This window comes from Rhodnius prolixus, unplaced genomic scaffold, assembly GCF_049639745.1.
Source record: "Rhodnius prolixus isolate KJV_2025 unplaced genomic scaffold, Rpr scaffold_4, whole genome shotgun sequence".
Classification (NCBI taxonomy): domain Eukaryota; kingdom Metazoa; phylum Arthropoda; class Insecta; order Hemiptera; family Reduviidae; genus Rhodnius; species Rhodnius prolixus.
Window position 1 is genome coordinate 33,110,367 of NW_027411614.1, and position 24,886 is coordinate 33,135,252.

At 32.3% G+C, this 24,886-nt stretch overlaps 1 protein-coding gene and 1 long non-coding RNA gene across 6 annotated transcripts in view; both read right to left on the reverse strand.

The window, feature by feature from the left end:
* Nucleotides 1-24,886, reverse strand: part of LOC141455982 (lachesin-like) — a 325,735-nt gene that overhangs the window by 100,447 nt on the left and 200,402 nt on the right. For 3 of the 5 annotated variants that reach the window (XR_012459551.1, XM_074131525.1, XM_074131522.1), the window contains one exon: nucleotides 24,096-24,229. Coding sequence is in view for 4 of the 5 variants with exons in the window: in XM_074131525.1 (XP_073987626.1) it covers nucleotides 24,096-24,229 (134 nt within the window). In the remaining variant the exon portion in view is untranslated. The remainder of the gene's footprint in view (nucleotides 1-24,095; nucleotides 24,230-24,886) is intronic. The other 2 variants (XM_074131526.1, XM_074131524.1) reach the window with 1 other exon arrangement.
* LOC141455983 (uncharacterized) lies at nucleotides 384-7,948 on the reverse strand. The gene is made up of 4 exons (XR_012459552.1): nucleotides 5,973-7,948; nucleotides 5,713-5,887; nucleotides 4,363-4,449; nucleotides 384-949 (listed from the first exon to the last, which is right to left on the reverse strand). It is a non-coding gene; the product is annotated as an uncharacterized lncRNA (long non-coding RNA).

Sequence of the window (24,886 nt, forward strand, 5' to 3'; positions counted from 1 at the left end):
AACTGTAAGTTTAGTTAGGAGAGTTTATTGAGACACGCGAAGTGTTCGTGTCGGTGAAGATATAATGTCGCTATCGTTTAATGAGATTAACGGCACCCAAACTAATGCGGTGGCTTTCGACTCAACAAGATGGTATTAAAATAAGGAAAGCAACTTTAACATTGTCATTTTACCAATTTCTTTAGACTTTGTTTTTCATATTCTACGACATTAAACAAAATTTTTTAATGAATTACTCGTATTTTGTAATATTCTTATTTCCGCTTAAAACTCTTGAAGATAAATTTCCTTTTGTGACACTCAATTTATTTAAATTGAAGGACCTTTTCTTTTTTTATTTCGTTAAAAACACGACATTTTTACCTCTCTCTATTCTGAAACAGAGAATAAAATCAAATAAAAATAATAATAATAAAATAACATCGGAATAAAAAATAAATAAATGAACTAAAAAGAATACAAGCTAAATGTGAAAAAAAGATTCCACGTGTCTGAATTAGTCCAGAACTCTGTTGATCACAATCTAGTCTACAAATAAGGCTAGGCAAGCAAGTTTGTATGTAATGGACGAAGGAATAATTATTTGTCAGAATCGAAAATTTTTCCTTTAAAAATAAAAAAGAAAAACAAGTAATTGGCCCAGATTCATAAACAGCGTTCATAATACTATTGATACATAATACTATAGATGTGAACTGAATTACTGGACAAGTGCAGTAAAAGACATAAAAGAGAAACTCAGTACAATGCTTAAGTTCCTACCCGAGGTCCGAGGTCACATCGTTCTTTTTCAACCTGTTTACTAAAGGCGTCTACAGTTTCCCCCCAATGTATGTGAATCGTCCCTCAATCAGCAATCTCTAGGAATGGCAACTGTTGTTTTGTTGCAGTTAGCATAGGAATTCCTAGATCACTAGATGTAGCTAGTTCACTTCTCGTTCTAGAAAACCTTGAAATAAAAGTAGATTCAACAAAATCTTCGATTGAATATATGCGAAGAAAGACACGCTGTTTCCGTCACATATAAAATCTTCTTTTTTTTTTTTTAATTTTGTTTATTATATTCTTTTTATTTTTTGAAAAACGTGATCAAAAAAAACTACAAGATAAAACTGTTAATAGTTTAAAATAGATATTCTATAATATTCTATAGTACGAGGGTCGTTTGAAAAGTCCGTGCAAAAATAAAAACTACTTAATTTTTTGGGGTAAACCTTTTTTATTTTTCAACATAGTCTCCTTTTAGGCTTATACACTTCGTCCAACGCTGCTCTAGTTTGTTGATCCCTTCCGAATAATAGGATTTGTCCAAGTCTGAAAAATAGTCATTCGTTTCTGCAATCACCTCCTCGTTTGAATAAAATCTTTTTCCCGCCAGCCATTTCTTCATATTTGGGAACAAATAGTAGTCCGAGGGAGCCAAGTCTGGAGAATAGGGGGGATGTGAAACGAGTTGGAATCCTATTTCCATTAATTATGCGACCCCAACTGCTGAGGTGTGAGCTGGTGCGTTGTCGTGATGGAAAAGGACTTTTTTGTGGGCCAATCGTGGGCGTTTTTCTTGCAGCTCGGTTTTCAAACGGTCCAATAACGATGAATAATATGCACCTGTTATAGTTTTACCCTTTTCCAGACAGTCGATGAGGATTATTCCTTGCGAATCCCAAAAGACAGTCGCCATAATCTTTCCGGTCGAAGGAACGGTCTTCGCCTTTTTTGGCGCAGATTCCCCCTTGGTAACCCATTGTTTAGATTGTTCTTTGGTCTCAGGAGTGTAGTGATGTATCCATGTTTCATCCACAGTGACGAAACGACGCTTAAAGTCCTGCGGATTCTTCTGGAACAGCTGCAAACCGTCCTTGCAACACTTTACACGATTTCGTTTTTGGTCAAGCGTGAGCAATCGCGGCACCCATCTTGCGGATAGCTTTGTAATGTCCAAATGTTGATGTAAAATATTATGTACCCGTTCATTCGAGATGCCCACAGCACTAGCAATCTCACGCGCCTTCACTCTTCTGTCATCCATCACAATATCATGGATTTTATCAATGATTTCTGGAGTAGTAACCTCAACAGGGCGTCCAGAACGTTCAGCATCACTTGTGCCCATATGGCCTCTCCGAAAATTTTGAAACCACTTATAAACTGTTCTAATCGAAGGTGCAGAGTCACCATAATGTTTATCAAGCTTCTCTTTAGTCTCCTGAGGCGTTTTGCCTTTCATAAAGTAGTGTTTAATCAACACACGAAATTCTTTTTCGTCCATTTTTTGAAAATCACTCGACTTCCTCGATTCAAACGAATGCCAAACACAAAGAAATAGACCGATCTGGCTGAAACTTGGTGTGTGTTCTTCCAAGAGATGCTACTAACTAAACATAACCTCGATACGCGCCAGTGGTGCTATCTCTCTGACTTTGCACGCACTTTTCAAACGACCCTCGTATAGTATAGACTTTTTTTTTTCTAAAAATTGATGTTAGCTTAAATAAATAAAAAGCGTTTAATGAATATGTATTATTTAAAGCAATGCAAAAACAAAGTATTATTAATTTTTATTTTTTTATTGATTCAACAATTTGATCTAAATTTGTTTTCTTTCTATTTCTAATTCGTAGAGACTAAAGTGATTTAAATTTGATGAATGATTCATTGTTGACAGGAACATTTGTTTCACAGAATAAATAAAAATGATAATATGTTTTGGAAGTAATAACGATTATGAATATAATAATAAATAATCATTAAAAAATCATGCAATTCAAATGCTAAAATATTCAACATTTTCACAAGGAGTAAGTAAACAATCAAATCAAACTAACAGAAAATAAAAAATGAAGCAGAAAATAGAATTCAGCAAAAAATGTAACATCTTCTGAAGATTTTTTTAAATAATCGATGACCAATACTGGTTAACTTGGAAATCGAGTGAGTTTAAATCGAAGAAAGCAACTGTTTCAGTATGCAATGTATACAACTTGCAAAATTTTAGCAGAGATCCGGAATAAAATATATAGAGGAACATCGCTAAATTTCTTTTAAGTTCAGCAAAGGCAGATCTCCTACAAATACATTGTTTTCACGAATAAAAAGACAATAGAAAAGAAAAAAACCTAGCCCTACCAAAATTCCAGTACTTCTGAGGGTCAATATCCTCCTATATTTTCAGTTATATTGCTCCTCTTGGAGTGAAGATATTAGAAGAGAATTTAATGAGGCCATTCTACTGAGTAAGATAAGTGTTTGCTGAAGCAGCGGTTGAATCTTGTGAAAAGAATGAGTGGAGACCATATCGTACAAAGGATATTGCGGCCCCAGAGGCTGCAGGAAAGAAGAACCGCCTCCGTTACCGGAGCGTAAAATCAATGTAATTATTGTTTCTTTGCACTTATTATTACAAAATATTTTTAAATTAAACCTGCATTTTAATTATTTTTTATAATATACCACTATACAAGTACTTGGATGTCTTTGGGGTATGGAACAGGAATCCTAATCCATGTTGATTATGCTTTAAGAATTTTTCTAAATTCAACAAAGAATTTACAAACCAAAAAAAATCTACAAAATCTGAATATCTTAAGCAGAATTCCAAATTGGAACGAATTCAAGGTTCAACGTTGACGGTCAAAGATTTGTAGTATAAAATATAATTTGCAGGTGCTCACATTAATCCTTGTTAAAGAGTATTTAATATGGCCGCTTTTAAAAAGAAAGCAATTTGTAAAGATGTGCGTTTATTAAGACTAAAGTGTGCTTGTAAGTCATTGTAAGTTAAACTCTTATTGCTAGGCTACCGTTTGCGCAGGACTACCAATATCCCAGTACTTCTGTTAGTGAGGGTCGATATCCAGTATTTTCAGCTTAATTGTTAATAATTGATAAGACCTAGATCGGATAACAATGGAGAAAAAGAAGAAGAAATAACAAAAAAACTCTCGGAACTAAATAACTGTGTGACAAGTGGAAGAAGCTCTAAAAGTCTTGAGCAAACAATTAACAACAAACTAAGTGAGAAATCCTATCGCCTTGATTGTTCTGCATATTTATGAAGTAGTGAAAACTCCGGCAGTTGGGAAGAATCAAGCAGTATGGAAATCATCCTTTAAAAACATAAATAATGGAATAACACAAATTGCCATAATTTAATTAAGAAAAATATAAATGAATAAAAATTAATTATAAAGAATGATTCTCTCGTTAAATCTTTATGCATTATTTAAAAAGCATAATTTGAAACCATATCAAAATATAAATATAGAATATTTCTAATTGACTTTTTAATCGTGAATACAAAAATAATTTGTGGTCGTAAAAAAACTGTAACTTATGTACTATATTAAATTGATTGATACTAACCAAGTGATTGTCTAATCGAGAAAGGGAATATCTCAATTTTTTAAGGATGCTTTTAGAAATGAAGTACTCCTTGTGACGATTAAATGTCTGTCAGAAAAAAACCATTGTTACAAGTATCTTTTTTACAATTTGAGTTAAAACTGGTTATTTGCTGATGCAATTCGAAAAGGGAAATATTTGGGCGAGACGATGACCTAAGAAACAGAATTGGGAGGTAGAAAATGACTAATGGGTTGTGGGTAGGCTGACAAACAATTTAAAAAACAATTTATATATATGTTACGCCAAAACTGGGATAAAAAGGTCTACAACTTTTCTCAAAAATATATTTTAGGACTTTTATGTAAGAATTTATTTTTAAAAAACCTACTTTTTTTGAGAAATTGCTTGCTCAAAAACATTTCCATATCTTTTAATCTCGGGAACCAGATGATTTAAAATAATGTTTACTGAGATTATTTAAGATAGAAATACTGGAAAGAATAGTAAACAACCTCCCTAGGAATGGAAGATACAGAAACTGTACAATCGTAAAACATTTCATATCTTGCTACTTAGTGAAGTTGAAGATGGTAGCAAATAGAAACTAGTAACTTCTGTGCGCTATAAGAAATGTTTCCAGAGGTTGGCAATCTTACTGAAGGATATTGATTATTCGAACAAAAATTAAAAAAGCACTTAGATGGAATTATATAAGATGGATATTAAAAATAGCCTTAGTAACAGAACTTCATTACTAAGGCATTAGTCAGTTTAAGAAGAAGGATGAATAAAAACAAATTGTCTGACAAGTCGATCCAGAGTCTCATTAGCAAGTGTCTGTTACAAGATGGAAGTCGATAAACGCAAATGAAATGTGATGAATTAAGGTGTACTTTACATTCATAAAAACTGGAAATACTCAAATCTTGAATGTAAAAACAAATGTCAATTTCTTCACTATATAAAGGATAATTTTCATTTGATGATAATTTAAACATTTTTTTTTAAGTTCTCCGCAGTTTACTTTATCTTCAAAGATCTCGCTGTTATTATAACAACTTAAAAAGAATTTGCAAACTTTATGATGATATATTACTGTCGTTTTTTTAATTATCATGATAATGAGTAACAATCGGTGGTTTTATGGACAGTTATGTTTTGATAAATTTTGTGTTTACTGCTTCGAAGTGAACCAGAACAAAATGTGAAAATAACATACGTTTAGCACAGTAAAAAGCATTCTGGAGTATAAAATTTTGTAATGAAAGAGATATCAAGGAATAATGTCCAGGTTTCTACAATGAGATGTTGATCCAGATATTTTCTCTTACATTTGTTGAATGGTTTAAAAAGAAAGCTGGTACTTACAAAAGAATTTTGTTTATTCTTTGATCATATGACTTATGCAGAGTTTCAATAATAATAATTCAAGATTAAAAGGAAGGCTAGCATCTAGTTTTCAATTCAACATGGTTTCAGAATTAATGGTTGAATTTTGACCTTTTAATTAACTGAGGCAAAGCCACACAATATAGATCGTCACCTAGAAAAATTAGCAACTATAATTTTTCAATAATAATGGCAATATTTACGATGGAAAGCGAATACTTACTCTTCAAGTGACTTACCAATATTTGACGTTTCAATGCCTGTTGACTTCATCATATGTGTTTAATTATTTAGGTCACTGAGACAAAATGGACAAAGTGAATTTTCGTAAACTGACTTACAAGACTAATTTTTCCTTTACTCTAACGAGATTCGAAGATGACTGTACAGAACAAACTCTTCCTCTATTAGACCAATGTTGCTACCCTACGCCTGCTCCAACTGGAGCCTAACCTTTAACAGTGAAACCTCCAGACAATAAAAAACAAATTTCTCAGAGACTCTCCACGACGCACTAAAATTGACACTCCACGAGACTGCATTCATTAGACCCTTCCACTCCTATAAACTGAAACTTCTTCCCACTCTAGATTGTCATCCTATCCCATTCCCTACAGACACAAAAGAATTAAATATAACTTCTCCAACTTTTACCTCTAGCTGCTTACAGGTTTTTCGATCTGTTTTCCCCTACATATTTTATGCTTGACCAATTAAGCGCCAACTAAACTGTCATGAAGGTTAAAATATAAATTTACATTGCTGCTCCATCTTTGTAATTATTTGTAAGTATTTTATAATTAAGTTTATCTGTCTATCTGAGACTAACGACGGCAATATTCCGAGTCTAGTCTCCATTAACGATTCAAAACTACAAAAAAGAAACGAATGATGAGTGATTCCCGCAAAGCCAATCATGACTCATTTGATAATCTCAACTTATCTTAAGGTAAAAGAAATTTCACCATATCAGAAATAAGAAAATTGTAAAATATACCACTATATTTTCTAGATCATTGCAACTTCGAATGAAATGGAAGTAGGCCCCTTTGTGTGCTTACAATGAAATTTTAATTGACTTTATGGGTTCAATGTTCAATTAACATTAGATAAAGGTCTACTATACCAGAGTAGCTGTACATACCAATGACTGATTTTAATGTTTTTCGATGAGGTTTATCTGGTAGATCTGTCGCGAATAGGTTTATTACACACAAATCTGTGTTTCAATCGCCATATTCCTATTTGCTAGCCTACTCTTTAATGAAAAATCCTTACCTTTGGTGCACAAAGTATTGAACCAATGGCTACCCCGGAATTCGGGGGGTAGAGGTTGGTTTTAGAAGTTAATGCGATACTTTTACTTTTTAAAAACAAGTCATTTATTTTCACTTCCATGTTAAGATTTTTTCTGAGAGTATTTTAACAAAATAATTCAGGCAATTTGTCTATTTAAAATATAAAATTGACAATTAATAAATACAACTTTAAACTTATGACTCATTGATGTTCTTGGACGGCTGCGGGACATTAGAATGAGAAACGGGTGATTTGTACGATCAGAGGTGCGATAGCCTAGTAAGTCTAGCAAAACTGACAGACAGAAATAGTTACAAAAAAAATTGTGAAGCTGAGAGTATAATAATCAATTTAAGAGTCAAAAGTGTCTCAGACAACCAAAACTGAGTTCTCAGATGCTCTGTCTCCTATCAAGAACTACAGTGTGAAACTGTCTGAATAACATTCTGTTGAGAATTGGTGCATGTTGTCTGAGTACCTGAGATAATCAAGGCAATGAAGCGGAGCCAGCCATTACCTGAAATCCCTGCCTATTACCTTGAATCCACTAATAGAGTAGCTATTCTCCCGCCAGACTCCAACTGATCCTCTCAGTAGAAATAGAATCTTATAGTCTGACCAGAGTTCTGCTCAGTGATATTGATTAAGTAACAAAACAAAAATTACTATATTTATGTGGAGCGATGCCAATTGGTAGCTTCTGTTGTATTTAGATTTTTGCCTACGCAATAGCAATACCAGCTGGCGACTTTGTGCTGGTGTAAAATGCAAATGAAGAAGGAACTAAGAATTCTAAAATAAAAATAGAAGTTATCGTCAGAATCACACTTCAAAATATGCCAAGAAAACTCATTAACAAGCGATATTTCTTGAAATTTCATGTTTCAACTTAGTGCGATTTTTTTTTGTTTTTTTGTTAAAACACATACACACGAAATGCAGATCAGCTCTTGAACTTACTTTTTCGTTTTTTTGTATTCAGGAACCTCACAACATGTCTCCCCAAAAAAAAGAACTTTAGAAACATCAACATGAAAGTTATAAACATCACAATATTTCCCCTAACGACCTGTTAGAGAAAGTAAAAAGCAAATATTACTTTTAAAAAGTTGGTAGCTTTTGTATTTTATAAAAATTATTATTATTATTATTATTATTATTATTTATAATTAAAACTGAAAATTTGTATTTTAGAAATATACATAGGTACATCTTTTCGTTAATAACTTCTAATATTCGTTATAAATATGGATCACAATTAAATATCTATAAAACAACAATATGATCTAAATATAATGAACCCACTAGCGTTCGCTAACTGTATTTATAACACTTTTTTTTAGAAAATTCAAACTAGAAATACTTTCCATACACAGTTGGAGGATATGGGGAAATATGAATATATAGGTATATAGGCCATTAAATTGTTAAACTGAGGATTCAAGATTGGCGTGGAATCGGTCAAATAAAAAACAAACTCGTCTTTTTGCCAACGTTTCGACAAAAATATATTGTCCTCTTCAGGGTCTGGATATTACAAATACAAACAATTCAGTAACACAGAAAATCAGTAAAAAAAAAAGAGTAATATAAAAATAAAATAAAATACAATAAATTCTTTATAATTATTGAAAACATATATAAAACTTATAGCGGGATATATCCTGTTCTCCAGTTCTGGCTCATAGTTTCTGTAACAACCAACCCGCATAGCCTCGTAAGTTTTCAATAATTATAAAGAATTAATTGTATTTTTTATTTTATTTTTATATATTACTGTTTTTCTGTGTTACTGAATTGTTTGTATTTGTGTATTTGTAATATCCAGGCCCTGAAGAGGACAATATATTTGTCGAAACGTTGGCAAGAAGACGAGTTTGTTTTTTATTTGACCGATTCCTCGCCAATCTCGAATCCTAAGATATGGGGAAAATTTATTAGAAATTTTCTATTATATAGAAATAACAATTTATGTATATTTTTGTAGGGTTTTCAATGTTATGAGGCGAAAATTAAAAACAAAAAGTTAGTTTTAATTATTTACCTTTATGTAACGGCTATTAAAATGAAACTAAAGAAAATGTAATGGATTATCAACGATTCTCTGACAGGTCCGAACAAAATTACTAGCTGCATTTATCGATTAAAAATATATATATATATATTTTGAAATTATTGTGTTATAAGAGAAGAATAAGTTGTACATTACGAATACTATGTGGTAGTTCTATCATATTAGCAGCATTGCAAGCTATTATTGACAAACACAAATCCACAGGTCTTTCATTTTAATTAAAATAATTGTGCTCATAGAGAAGGATGACACTAGTCAGAAAGCAGGAACGTGAAAATATCCGACGTTCACTGGAAGAAAATCAAACGTTTTCTTTCTTGGCACATTGCGAGATTGGGGAAGGCTGAAAACTCGAAGGAGGGGGTCTCATCTAAGTAATGGAGTAAGGGTTGGGACCCCGCCTAAAACCCTCTTGACATGTCGGCCGCTATTAGAAGATTGCTGCCACAATTACCACCCGCCTTCACTTCCCTCTACAGTTCGTGGTGAGCGTCATCCTGCTTTTTCCCGTCAAACCCATAAACGCACTTTACCCCCCAAAAAAGAACTGAACTTACACACATAGACCAGCACTGACGTAAGAGATCGACATTGCTAGCGGAAGACCAGAAGTTTCTCTTCTCTTTCGCCCACTAAACACCTTTTAAAGAAATGGTCCTCTGTGACGATTGTAATTTCTTCGGGAACTTGTGCCTTGTCTCTTTTTCTCACGTTGTAACACTGAAGAGCATACCTCTTTCTTGTGAAGAGTGGGCGTGCAGCGAAGGAGCAAGGAGGTAAGCGAAGAAAAGCTATTAAGATTCCCGTCCGAGACTTTTAATCCAACCGGCAAGAGAAGGCTTCCTGGAATTCTTGGAGCGAAAATTTCTAATTTGAAGCGAGTGATGCACTAGGATATCATACGACTAATGGTTATTTTCATTACTTCAGGCCCGAACTCGAGGCACTGTTCCTTGAGTGAAAGTAATGTGGTATAGTTTTGAAAGTGAAAGTTGCCATCATCCTTACAAAATTTATCTTTTTTTTTGCGAGAGAGAGAGAGAGAGAGAATATCAACCACAAGATTGCCGAACTACGAAGAAATGCCCTACTTTATTATCTATATCTTTAAGTCAGAACTTTATCTTGAACACTTTCTCTTATTGAGTTCTTAGCAGTCAATCTTTTAGAGTTTATCTAAACGTACAAAGCCATATCTCACGTAGAAAATTCAAACTAGAAATTCTTTCCAAACACAGTTGGAGGATATGGGGAGAATTTATGAGAAATTTCCCAATATCTAGAAATAAATATATATTGAACAATTTGGTTGGGTTTTCATGATTTTGGAGACTCCTCCTTTGAATATTGTAGCCATCCGAACCATTCATCCACGATGGTGAAATTGGACTGGCTTGCTATTAGCGCTATTCCGATCCCAGAATATAGACCTTTTTCTTTTTTTTGCCCTCCACGTTTTGAATAAGTTGAATTGGTTTAAAGAAATAATCTAATTTCTTTGTAGAAAGAAGCCCATAGAAATGTGTCAGCCAGTACTCTTTCTGAGTGCACTCCTTCTTCATTCAATAGAAGTGTTAGTAAGCTATACTATTCTAGAATTTTCCGGAGATGGGTATGCATGCAAGATCCTGACTATGGGAGGAGAAGCCCGCCGTTCCAGAACCTAGAACCTTAGACTCTCCATCCTTATTGTTCCTGTTATCTTTACCCCGAGAGGGTCTTCATTTTATCTCTTGTGCGATGCCAGCCACGGATTTGCATGTGAAAGACTCCGCACTCACGTCCAAGCTGTTCCACCCCACTATATTTCCAACATACAACTCCCACCACATTTTATCTACTTACTATTTATTATTTTTTCCTTTATTCTTTTATTGTTATTTTTATTATAATAAGTAATGTATGAAATAAATCAATATAACTTCTTTTCCCTGATAATATGCTGCATTTAGTTGTTCTTCCAGTCTGTTTCCCCATTTGAAGAAATGGGCAGACCATAACAGTAAATTTATTATCCAATATCCAAAAATTGTTAAATTTTTGACCCAACTTATTGTTTTTATCGTAACAACATAATATGATTGTTAAAATTAGCATTGCCCTACTCTTATTCTCCATTATTTGATTATTCATAAGATAGTAAAACGCTAAGGAAGCATTACATTGATGCCAAAGTTTGTAAATGTAGTTTTTAAAGAAAAACAGTAATTTGGTAAACTATAATCCTTCAAATGTGGAAATTACTTCCAACTGCCTCTCAGATTATTATTTTGTAATGAAACAAATAATTCAGAAATTAGTCAGAAGGTTTCTGCACGGTTTCGCTTTTAGATAGGTATATGCCCCATTTGAAAGTACTAGTTACTAAATTAGAAAGATTCATTACGCCTGCACACTGTCTTGAAGCTGGCGAATAATCAATATACATAATTTACAGTAAATTCTCCGTAAGTCTCTGTTAAAATATTAGTTATAAGAAGAAATTCTATTTTTCGTGTTTTCTTTGATATTATTTGGGTTGTTCTCGTGTTAAAAAACAAATTTTTGTTAAGAACTTTACAGTACACTTCGTTTACCTATGACCAGTCCATTCAGTTTCTTCACAGTAATGCTCTCTCTAGATAATAGATCAAAGTTCAATAAAAATAAGTCAAAACATTTTAATGCAATGAAGTCAAGGATAAAATCAACAAAATTATCCAACTCTGCGGACCCAATCACATTTTTAAAAGTAAAAAATGTTATTAAATAAATAAAATACCCGCCGATCTGCAACCAATTTAGCAAATTATGCTTAAACAATTCAATCGAAATACTAGGTGACTAGTAAAAACGTCTCTACGCAGATTGAATAATAAGGATGCTACTTGTCACCTACCTTATTTGAAATTTCCTAGGGGCAGAGCATTGATAAAAAGGGACAAGAAATTTTGAGTTATTGCTAAGGAAGAGGCTTATGATCAATCAGCTTTACTGATGACATGAATGTTGCTGTTGGCTCAAGAAAGAAGGATAACTTAAAAGGAAACTGGGAGATGAGTTTGCCATCTAGGATTTAAGGATATTTCGAAAAAACAAAGTATACTTAGCGTTAAAGAGATCTTTGTACTAGAAGTTGAATTAGAATGAATTTAGGTAGTAAGCTGGTTTTAAATGTTGAAAATCGGTGATGGTTTATAATGGAGGGTGGATCACAGACTGAAATAAGGAAAGAGAGTGGAGAAGATGAAGGAGGCAACAAGGATGTTGCACGCAAGGATGAAGTTCAGCCCTCTCCAAGGAAACTTCAAGGAAAATTTATTATTCTTGTTGAGAGTATCTTTCTCAAGCGTTCCAGTAATTTTTATTCAAAAAAAAAAAAAAGATAGCGCAATAGAGTTTTTTTTTTTTTATTATAATAAGAGAAATGTTTTTATTTCATTTTGAGTTTTTAATTTTTTTAAGTTTCTGGAGAAAACGGTGAGGAAAGCCAGGATGCGGAGTAAGAAATGAATAAATAAAAAGAGCGGCGAGATCAAAAAAGACACTTGACAAGGCGCTATATAAAAGAAAAAAGAAAAATGTACGGTAAATACGAATAAGTCTGAGCTAAAGCCTGTTGAGATAGAGGAGGAAATTTCCCAACGAATGGTTCCTATCGCGATAAAATGGCTTTCATCGGGTCATTTCGGTGTAAAAGTTAAACTGTCTTTACTAATCATTGTTTGATTTGTTTTTCGGACAGTGATTTACGTTCGAGATTGTTCTAGATTCCGGCTTTTTTTGATGTGCAGAGCCTAGAATGGTTTTAATGAGGGCTTGATTCCTCCCCAATAAAGAATAACATCACTCCGTTCAGTAGACTTATACTCTTTTTTTCTTAACGTAAAGAAGTAAAATACAAAGTATTATAAATTTATGAGGTTCATTTTATTATATTTAATGGCGCCACGGTTGCCAAGCGGTTAAAGGCGAGACCTCTTAAGCTGATATGTATTGAGGTACTGGGTTCGATTCCCAGTCTTAGGCCTTGGATTTTACTTAATGGTTAATAAAATAAATTTACAATTTAGTATGTTTGCTAGTCGCCTCCGTCCACGGCACCTAATTGGTAGTTGGACGTAAAGCACGCCTGAAAAAATAGGTAAAAAATCTGTATTATATTTATTTCTGGTGAAGCTGCAAGTTTTAAATTTTAACCTCAAATTTTAACGCTACATTCCAGAGACTTTAAAACCCTAGAAATACTACAGAGTATTGGGAAAAATATTATTCCTTGGAGATTGTGAAATTTCTTATATAATCACAGCTGGGAGCAGGCACAATGTCCCCTTACGCTAGCTCAGTGTGCAGACGTAATGAATCTTGGCATTACTTTCAAATGGGGCATTTAACTAAGATTGAAACCGTGCAGAAACCTACTGATAAATTTCTGAATTATTTGTTTCATTACAAAATAATAATCTGAATGTTAATGCAACAAAACATTTCTCAATTGAAGTGTTCCCTTTTTATGCCAATCAAGATTGGAATTGTAACAACCAATGAACGTAACCATATTAAAAGATATATGCCATCATTTCGGTGTTCTTATTGGTTGTAAAAGAAACTTCTTTTTACCTTCCTTGAGTAGTCCAATTTTCACGATCGGATCAATTCCATAGCTGAGAAGGTTTAAGGTTATTATCTGAGATGGGATATCCTTTATGCATTCATATTTAAGGCGATCTAGTAGAATCGTTCGCTGGAAAGCATTATTGAATTTATGTTTGGAATATATATATATATGTGTGTGTGTTAAGTTAGGCGAATGTGTGCGTGCTAAGATGTTTTGGAGGTTATGTGATGACAAGATTCTCTCTCACTGCTGCTGGCTCGTGTTATTGTACTTATTGGGATGGAAATGGTTGTAGAAATCTAAGGGCCCAGAAGTGGCCACTTTCCACCATCCTATAGACAACCCTTCTGACCATAAAGAGTTAACCCTATAACATGGGTATACTCCTCTACCGCTGTACATTTTATCTCTTCACCACCAGCTATCCATGGACCATACTATTACCGAAATTGATTTAAATGTATTTCATGTTCATATGACCCTCTTTACGAAACAAGCTGAATATTAGGTAGATGTAAATGGTTTAAGAATGATTTTCAAATATTGAATCTTATCTAAATGTACATATGATTTTATTATTGCCAAACTGATTTAATAGTCAATCCAATCAGTAACTATCGACATCTTCGGCCAGAAAGTTTAACCATTTTGAGAAAGTGAGAGAGAGATTGCGACAGGTTTGAACACGCTCATGACTTTTCCTCGCCACAATTAATTGAATTTTCTTGGAATTTAAAATAACGGCTCGGGAGCCGCATGCGGCTCTTTTATCCAAATTTTGTGGCTCTTCAGCCTGTCCAAAATAAATTGTATACTATTTCAATTTTACTGAAACGAATGAAAATTTCATTTATTGAATTAAAGATATTTTTTTATAAAGAATTTTAAATGTGATAGGTTAGAAATTGAATAGAATTATATTAAAATATAGTACGTAATACATAGCCATTTTCATTCAAACACAGGTTCAGTTATTATTTATTTGTTTATTTACTTTGCAATAAAATAAATATATAAAACATTTAAATGTTATTGAATATCATAAAATAATAATTTATGAATACAAATGTTCTGCAGAGTTTTTTACACTATCATCCTTGCGGCTCTTGTTAAGATTTATTAAAATTATTTAAGGAAAAATGGCTCTCTACTTAAAACAGGTTGCCGACCCCTGGCCTAACCTAATAGGTAGTTGGACGTTAAGCCCGGCCTGAAAAAATAGGCGATTACTTACTTTTATTTTTTTACTTAATTTATAAACAAATGTTGTATTTTATTTTCCAAAATTCATTATGCTTTCTTTACCGAAGTAAATTTAATAAAACGTACATTTTTATTCAAACATGACAAAATAAGAAATTATAAAAAAAATACCGTGCACTATTAAAAAGAAAAATTGTTGATTCTGAAGATGATGAGAAAAAGTGGAAGAGGCGGATGGCAAGAAACTGTACAGAAATAGAAGAGACAATATCTCGACGGAAGACAATAAGACACAGAGGAAAACACAATATATAAAATGTATTACATAGCTGAAATAAGGAAGACGCGGGAGTATGTTACGTGAGGCAAGCGATATTGGCCAACAGGCAGAGAACCAGCAACAAGATGAAGAAGTAGAAGAAATGGCAACTAGACTGTGCGGTTTTCTGTGTGAAGCATATTAGTCCGTGTGTGTTAGTTTTGCTCATGTCTGTGTGACTACAGGGACGAGGAATGTTTGACTCTTGTTCTACTCACTCCGTTATAAGTAACAAGAAGTGTTAGCAACTAGACTAGCAGGACCCAATAACATCTTGGCCAGCCAATAACAACCATTCCATGTAATTATTGTTATTACAAATAAAACTATTTTCCTTTTTTTTCAGCCAAGTTCCATTTTAATTAATTTCAGCCTCTTTGTTTACCGATTAGAATTATTCAGAGTATTATAGAGGACTTCATTTAATCCCAAGAGGATGATTACGTCATTCTTAAAGTTTATAGGCCATTACCTTAACCAACTTGTGCGCCAAATTTTAACTTCTGGTAACCAATGATGAAGTTCAATATTGGATTAAAAATAAATAATACATTTCGATGTACGTATTCAATTAGTTGAGGGCAAATCAAATAATAAACATAAGTTTCTTTAAAAAATAAAATATAGTCGAAGTGGACACTCCAATGACTTTGTCTTATTAAATTCTGTTAGTTCAAAATCATACTCAAACAATTTTTTGCAACGTATTTAATCCTGTTTAAGATCCAGTTTGTAAAATAATTCACCACACTAAAATGCCAATACCGCCCTATCCTAGGTGCTGCCTTGAAATGAATTTGTTCAGGAAGTTACAATAAATGTTACATATCTATTTAGTAATATAAGAAGTTAGAAAAAATAACAAATAAAAAAAGGCAGGAGCCGTCGTAAAGAAAATCACAAAGTGAAAAATCCATTCATTGAAGTTTGCACTATAAGTTTGTTTTCCATAAATGTTTCAAATAAGCGTTGTAGACCTTCATGTGAGCAATGAGTACATTATTGGTTCTATCGATTCGATTAAGTAAACAAAATAATATGAAATTATGGAAGAAAATAATTTCTATTTACTAAATATCGAAAACCTGATTCGTATCTCTGAAATATGTTATTTATAAAAATAAAATTAAATATTTTACTCATCGAAAAAACTATCTGCCGTTCACCAGATAAAAAAAATAGTGTCCATACCGAGTGCATAATGAATTATTTTATCGACATATTTCCATTTATACTTTTAATAAGAATTTAGGAAAGAATTAATTGAGTGGTAGCGAACTGGACAAATATTGGGTTCGATTCCAAACTGGATTTTCTCATCCAAGTCGCAGTACCCAACTATCTCAAGATCTGTAACATGAGAAAACTTGCAGAATTGCAGTCAAAAGGCCGAGCATCAATTACCCAAGATGCTATCTATCGCACTTAAATTAGAAACCTGCTTATTTTTAAGAACTAAGTTACAACAAACCTGCTTTCTTAACGTTTGATATTGTAGAAAACAAACCTAGACGCATCTAAAATTGAAAGATGGATAAAGATTCGAACAAGTTATTCTTATTCTCTAACATTTATTCTCTAGTTAGCCAGAATCTTATTATGAATTATTTTTAGTTGTGACAAAACTAAACTAAAATTAAAAATAAAGAAAATGCCATTGAAGAGATATTTTATACAATCTACTTTAATTAATTTTGCAAATGCTTACGTTTTTATGTTTCTTTTGAAATATTTTTTTTTCATTACGACTTTCAGAATGAACGTTTTCTAAACTAATTGGTTCATTTCATTTCTATATAAACTAATTATTTCTTTTTTTCTATCACGAAAAAAAATGGGAAATTCAAAAAAGAAAATGAATAAATGATGTTTATCGAAGCTTAATCAATGTAAACATTTGACCGATAACAATGAAAATGTGTACTGACAGACAAACAATAAATAATTGTACATTTGCCTTCAGCTAAATACCAGTAAACAAAATCAAAATAAAAAAAAAATCACAATGATGTTTTTTAGCTGTAACAATATTGTTATTATATTTGTCAGCAAAAGTGAAATATCAGTTCCATTATTGTGGGAGAGACTTAATGGATCGTAAAGCTATCGAATGTAAAATTCAATTATGTCAGGTATTTTCCTAATTAGAGCTTTAGAATGAGATCGATTGATTGAATCTTCTTAAAGCATTCAATGTACACCATGGATGCTCCCAGGTTTAGCTATTAAAGGCATGAACTTGCCCTTGGATATTTTTCTTTGGCCAATGTTATACTTCTTTTACAAGCATATTTCTAAAGTACCCAATTACAGATCAACTGATCTGTACGAATTGGTTTATAGTTTACATCTACTTTATACTTAACGTTTTCAGGCTTCGAGGAATGATGCTTTTATCAAGCTGATCAGGTTTGTAACAGCTAATCCAATTGATTGAATATTACATTTAAAGAAATGCGACTTCAATATTTTATTTTATTCAACATAAGTAGACAGATAACCAGTTTTGGAAACTTAAATAAATTTAATTTAAAAAAAGAGATGATTAATTTAGAAAACTAATCACTTCAAAGTACCTCTTCCCTCTTTATACAAATATCAATAAAGATAATTAAACTTTGGGTAACTCTACCTTTCAAATTTTGTTGGGAATCCTCTTTAGTCAATTATTTTGTAAATATTTTCCTTCCCTTGCAAGAGAAAACGGCAGAGTTTCTGCTCCTCTGTGGATGACAGGCCAAATCTAGGTTTTAAATAGAGTAGTTTCGAATGGAAGCCATTGATCTTAAAAATTTATTTTCTAAGTGGGGAAACTGATGGCTAAAGAAGTAATATGTTTGCTAATAATCAAAACTTTATATTGAAATTAATTAATAAATTTCAAAAGGTTTTTATAGATACAATCTCAATAAATGAACACATCCAGTCTAACCATTACAGATTGAATAGAGAGTATTATCTATAATAATTTCGAAATTAGAAATTAATTGCAATGAAATGAAATCATATTAACAAGGTTGTATAATAAATATATATTCAGACACTGAGTACTGTATAATAGAATCGTATTTAGTTTGTCACGATCCTTCTCCAATAACCAATTTATTGAATTTAACCCTTGAGGCGAATGGACCATCCTACTCATTTATCTCTTTGATCTTACTAATTAGGAATCTTATTGGTTGTGAATTTTAATTGAACTCGCTATACAAACAGACAGCCCAGATTAAAAAAGAATGAAAACAAAAGAAGACTACATAAACAAATTTAGCCATTTTAATAATATTCTAAAAGAAATAAAAAAAAGTAAAAGAAATTGATAAATTAATGATTTAAATACATCTAAATATTGATTGTTCAACAAATCCATAATAAATTTTTAATATAAATAATTGAATTTACTTAATTGAAAAAACAAATATTTTTTCAAGCTAATTTCTCTTTTGAAAACCGAAAATCTGTGACCATTGACATTTTAATCGCCTGAAAAGTGTGTACAATTGATGAGAGGTGATAAGTTCAGGATTAGTGTGATTGCAAGGACTGATGATGAAACTGAAGTTTCTGTTCTGATGAAATCTCAAGGTTCATTTACTGAGAATATTTGACGATTGTTCGTAAGATTTTATAAGAGCAATTCAAAAGTGTGCTTATAGAGGAGATGTTGACTGCGGTGATTTTTGAAGTTGTTTGCTGTGGATAAATGATTGTAGATCGAAATTTGTCAACAGTTTGTTGCAAACTATGTACTTCTTTATAAATCGTAAACTGCAGAGAACTCTTGGTACTGTTGGCAAGATAGTCCACTTTGGTTCTCTTAAAGATGTGGACATGGATATGGGTGATGGAAAGTAAAGACGCTATTCAGGACAGAAATGATTCAATCGATCACTTCTGACAGCGCGCTAAATTTATTAGCTGTCGCCGTACTGTAGTAACCACAATTACCTGACACCTAATGTCGCTATTGGATTGATGTTATAGCTGTATTACAAATTGTAGTTGTAATTGTAATTTGTTGTCAACCAGGCTGAGGTTATCACCATTTGACATTTCTAAGACGAGCTATCGAGAATAAGGTGATAAGCATAGTCTTGCCTGTTTTTTACTTTTGAAACCAAGATAAATTCATCTACCTTACTTGTTTTTATTTATTGGAGATATAGAATTTTCTTCTGGCGTAAAACCTCGTAGAAATGTTGTTCAAGATTTTAACCTCTATTTCCTTTAATTTTGTTTTAACTTAGCTGTAAATTCTAGCAGAAAGATATCAATTAATATCTTAGCGTTAACAATATTTGTTGGATGTATTTTTCGAAAAAAATAGAGAATATAGAAACCTTAGAAAAATATAGAATAAACCTTAAGATAAATCATAATCAAATTTTGATAAATAAAAAATTTACCATTTGTATTTTGTTAGTTTCTTAACCAAATTTTAAGCAAAACTAGAATTTGCATGGCATACATTTCAAGCAAGCGACCCCCTAAATGATTTGCTCTACAATACTTCCGAAAGTAACTTTGAAAGAAGTACAGAAGTCAAAAAGTTCTGTTACGCCGTCTCACGTGTCTGATCGGAAAGTTTCAACTTTTAAATTAATCGTTCAAAAAGCATGTTACATTTTTCTAGAAAAAACAATAGTCATGCATCAATCATGCAATAAATAACGTAAGAGTGCTAGTGCTAGGTGAAATTAGAATAAAAATAAAACATCAACTTTTCAGTACATACACATTTATATAATTTAATTTTCTTTTTAAACAAGTGTGTGTACTTTTCAAGGAAGGACTATGGAACGGTTTGTGAGGTTACAGGATCCTCCCTATCTTTATTTAACCTTCTATACAAACAAAATAAGAAAAAACAGATTTCTCCTCAACAAATATTTCTCTCTTTTGACAATGTATGAAAATATTTATTTTAAAAATTAATTCTTTATAATTAAATTGAAACAGGTTTTAAAAATATCAAGTTGCTAAGTGCTTGTTTTAGTTGTCATATTCTTAAGACAAAATAATTGATATATTCCATGTTTTCAGAAGTAATCATATCATTTGCTTGCGTAGTAAAGCAATTGAATGACTCCCATTAACTTGGAAGATCATATAAATTAAATTAATTAAATTCTTGTAAAAATTTCTCTTTTTAAAATGATGTCAACAATTTATGACAGGCACTGATGACTGATACAATGTGAAGCTAAGACGTTTTTGAAATATATGTTGAATCCAAAAATTAACTGGACCAAGTTTATGGCAGAAGAAAGTAGAAAAGCGATTTAGTTATTCAGTGATTAGCGTACTGAATTCCCACGCGGAGATCCCGGATGAATCTAGTAGCTAACCTTAGATTTTTCTCTTCCTAAGAGATTTTAACAGCTCACTGTCCGGTGGACTATGTTGGCTGTAATAAGAGAACACTGCCCAGAGACCGTCATTGAAAAAAAATCTCCAGGCACCAATATCTTCAGCTGTTGGTGCTCTTTTAATTTAAGGGGCAAAAAAATTATTTAACATATACTATATTTACAGGAAATCCTTTTTTGAAATTCAACTTTCTACTCAAATAGGAGTCCAATATCAAAAGTAGTATTAAACAGAAAGCATGAGAGTATTAATAATACTTAAAGAAACTGTTACGGCTTGAATGTCTCTGAAAGACCTGAACTAGCAAGTGGAAGCGTCGTCTTATAAACCATGATTCCCAAAAAGCGCCAAATTTCTAAACTAGCCATCCTACATCCCATTACCATGTACAAGAGACGGCTGATGTTTCTTAGAAATGAACCAACATTTTCCAGGCAGCAGTTTATGGTAATCCCTGCTGCGATTCAAGTGAGCATATTAGAAACTCTACTTTAAAGTAATTGGCATCTTCTTGACTAGCCAAGTTACTTTAATCTTGTAATTCACATCCAAATCTGAGCTGAAATGTTTTAGAAAAGTGAAAGAGATACTTTATATCAAGGATATTCGATACTGCGATACTGGTTATCCAAGAATCTTCAGAAGAAACTATGAGGGGGATGATGTGCTTGGTAAGCACTTTTCTCTCTGAGGCTCAGTATATGATGCGTAACGACTAATATACTGGTTAAAATGGCCGGAGTCTTTGCCTTCACACACCTCTCGGTTGGAAGCTGTACTCAAAATTATGATTCAAAGAGAGATTTCTGAATTACGAGTAACTGGATTAGCTTAATCTTAGATGAATCGGATCCATCATTAAATATTTATTCATCATATTATTGCTAAATTTTTGGGTAGCTATCTTAAACCCATAGAGGGGTCGGATAAAGAAGGCCTTCTCTGCGGAACATTAACGAATAAAAACAAACTCGAAATCTAGTTCAGCACCTGATTAGTTTCTCAGACCCGCTTAAATATTCAATATTCCTGATTTTAGTTTGAATAATTTAGTCAAATTTGGGTTACGAAGCAATTTGAATAAAAAATATATTTCTTACTTTTATTCCTTGCTTAACTTGCCGTTTTATATTTGTATGGTTCAGGAATTGCGCCATCTAGCCCCTTACATTGTAAATACAGACGGAGAATGAAAATAAAGTTCATTAATATTTCAATTTTGATTATTTCACACACGGCTCGCTGGAGAGCTCACAGGAGTTCATTGCAGCTACGGGGAAAAAACCATAGGACCCAAGAATTTGTTTAGGACTAAGCAAGATCTTTCGCTTTTTAGACTAAATTTAGCAACTTTCGAGGACCGCTGTGTTCTCTAGAAAAATAAAAAATTCTTAACCAAACTTCCGCATACATTGAGGCAACAAGCAACCTTATGAAATTAGAGCTAGAAAGAACTTCTATAATTCAAACTAAACTGAATATCAATAAAACTTCTTAATTTGCCGCAAGATGGTGAGTTTAAATATAAAAATAAATGTTTTAATGTGAAATTAGTAAATTTCAAATCAGTCATCAGTTTTTTCTGAAATAGTCATGAGTTTAAAATTCAAGCTGCAAATTAAATTAAAAGGGAGCTCATTTAATAACTTCCAAATTAACTTTAATAAATTAAAACTTTAATTTGGAACTCGGGGAACACTTTTTTTAGTTGGTCTTACCAAATATTTAGTGCTTGAAACTTGTTATATGAATTTATACTAGCTAGTCAATTTAATATGTTGTTGAAAGACTTTGATTTTCTGTAAACGATTTGCAATTTCTTCAACAGATGTTCAAAAACCAAGGAATTTCGCGAAATGAATAGGTTTGCCCAATTAGGCGCTTTTATTTATTTTTATTGGTCCAGTAAGTGCTGTAGGCTTGCTTCTAGGGCATATGTCTATCTAGCTTCTAAAATTGGAACTCTACACACTCATTTTTGGGTTGGCACTCATTCTTACGGAGAAGCTCGGAAACTATTAATAAAGATTCTGAGACGATAAGGTCTGTTTCATTGGATAATTTAATTCCATGCACTCCTGATTTAAACTTTCTCTTATTAGAAGCCCCAAAGCCTGGGATGGACAATTCTGTCTTTAACAGTCTTAAATATGTCCTTTTTCCGAGACCAGCGTTTCCCTAAGAATGATCATAGTGCCTAGGATTCTGAGAAGAAGAAGAACAATGGAGAGCACATCGGATTCTCCACTTTACGAGAGAACTCTATCCTGATGTGGGCAGTGTATATAAAAGGCTCCGTGTGCCATTGATCTCGAACGCTGACACAAGAAAAAATAAAAACAATAATTGACGACCGAATATCAGTAGGGCACATATGACCCTTAAATATTTTTTAGGTTTCCAAGACATCTTAAAAATTTGTACATGAAATGTCGGACAGCCGTTTTACTCTACGCATTACCGTTAAATCTGTGAGCATACTCCCTCACATACGCCCCAATTTGATCGCTTAAAATGAAACTACATATTTTTTTCTCATTGGTTCAATAGTGTCTAAACATTTGTTGAAAGTGCAATGTTTAAAACAACAGTTTCAATCAAATACTGAGCATCTTGTTCTGAAAATGGATATATAACAGTTAGTAAGTCTGGACACAAACCAATGGCAACTAGATCTTAATTCAGTTAGCGGTTACGTATAAATGTTGAGTTTATTGATACCGTTGACGGAGGTTTGTATTTTCTAATAAAAATACTCACCAAAAATACCCGACAAAAAATTTAGACAACAATTGAAAAGCATTGTAATGCCCTTGAGTTTTGAAGTGCAGTTTCTTGTTCTTAATTGTATTTTTGTATCTGCCTCTTCCAAATTTCTGCAGTGACGCAGTGAATTATGGCAATGATTTCTGGACTCCAACTGCAGCATAAACGGTTCCTACGTTTTGGTATTTATGAGTAAATTAAAATACAAAATATTAAAGTGTATCTTAGAAAACTTAAGCAAGAACTAGGAGGTTATAAATGTAAAACCAACTATGTTAACTATTTTAATGTGCACATACATTAAAATAAATGTCAATCTACCCAAACTTCCAATTATTTGTTAAAAATAGCAGGAAGAAACCTTGTGACGTAACGATTCGTTTTATTTAATATTCAAAATTTGCTAAAATTCGATGATTATAATTTTAAACGTCAGCACACACACTGGCCGAAAATGACAATTTAGATTTTTTTTTTATAATTAAATTTTTTGCTTTAATTTAAAAATAAAAACTAAAAATAATAGACTTTCTGTGGATGGGTGCTGTGGTGTGCTGTTATTGTGCTCTCTAAAACAAAATAGATAGATATATTGCAAGCTTGTGCATCAAGTTGTGATAATGAAAGACAGAGTTAGAGAGAGATAAGGCGTTAGAAGAAGTAGAGATCTCTTTGTTTTAATTGTATTTTCTCTTTTTCTTTTTTTGTTTGGTAAATGATTGATGTACACGCACCCTGGGAAGCGACGACTCGCCACTCACCCTATATCCTCCTAGATTATTAACCACACAGGTAAACATTGCGTCTTTTCCTTGGGCTATCGTCAGGTTCGCCAGGGGATATAGAAAGTCCGGCTCCAGCCCGTGCGCTGTAACAAATAATATAAAAATTAAATGTACTTAATAAATATGAAACTACAAAGATGAATATTAACAGTTATCATGTCTTACACAAATTAAAAAATATTAACATACAAGAAAATATTTATAATATCTACAAAATATGCAACCTTTACAATAGGGTGTTTCAAAAATGTTGACTTTTAAATTTTAAAGAGCGCCAGGCGGAAAATCAAAGTTCATTTAAAAACAAAAAGTTTCGTCCGTAGTAATCGATTAATATTTCGAGGTCGCTACCATTGATCAAAAGATTTTCGTTTTGCTTTTTTTCATAAAAAAATCTTAATTAAATGTTTTGTATCTTTTAAAATTATTAGCAAAACATGTAATTGAACAAAGTTTATTTAAATATAATTTGCTATAAAGACAATGCAGTTGGAATCATTTTAATGGCCATTTTATTTTCAAAGTTATGAATAATTAAAGAAGCTGTATTAAAAAATATATATATATATTACATATAAAGTATACATTTTTGAAAAATTTCGATTAATTAACGTTAAAATCACTTCATTTTTTATGTGTTTCGTACAGAATTTAAAAAACGAATAATTTTGGTAGCAGAATCTTCTAAAGTAGGGAATATTTTGCATTTATTGGTAAAATTTGAAATTAATTTACTATTA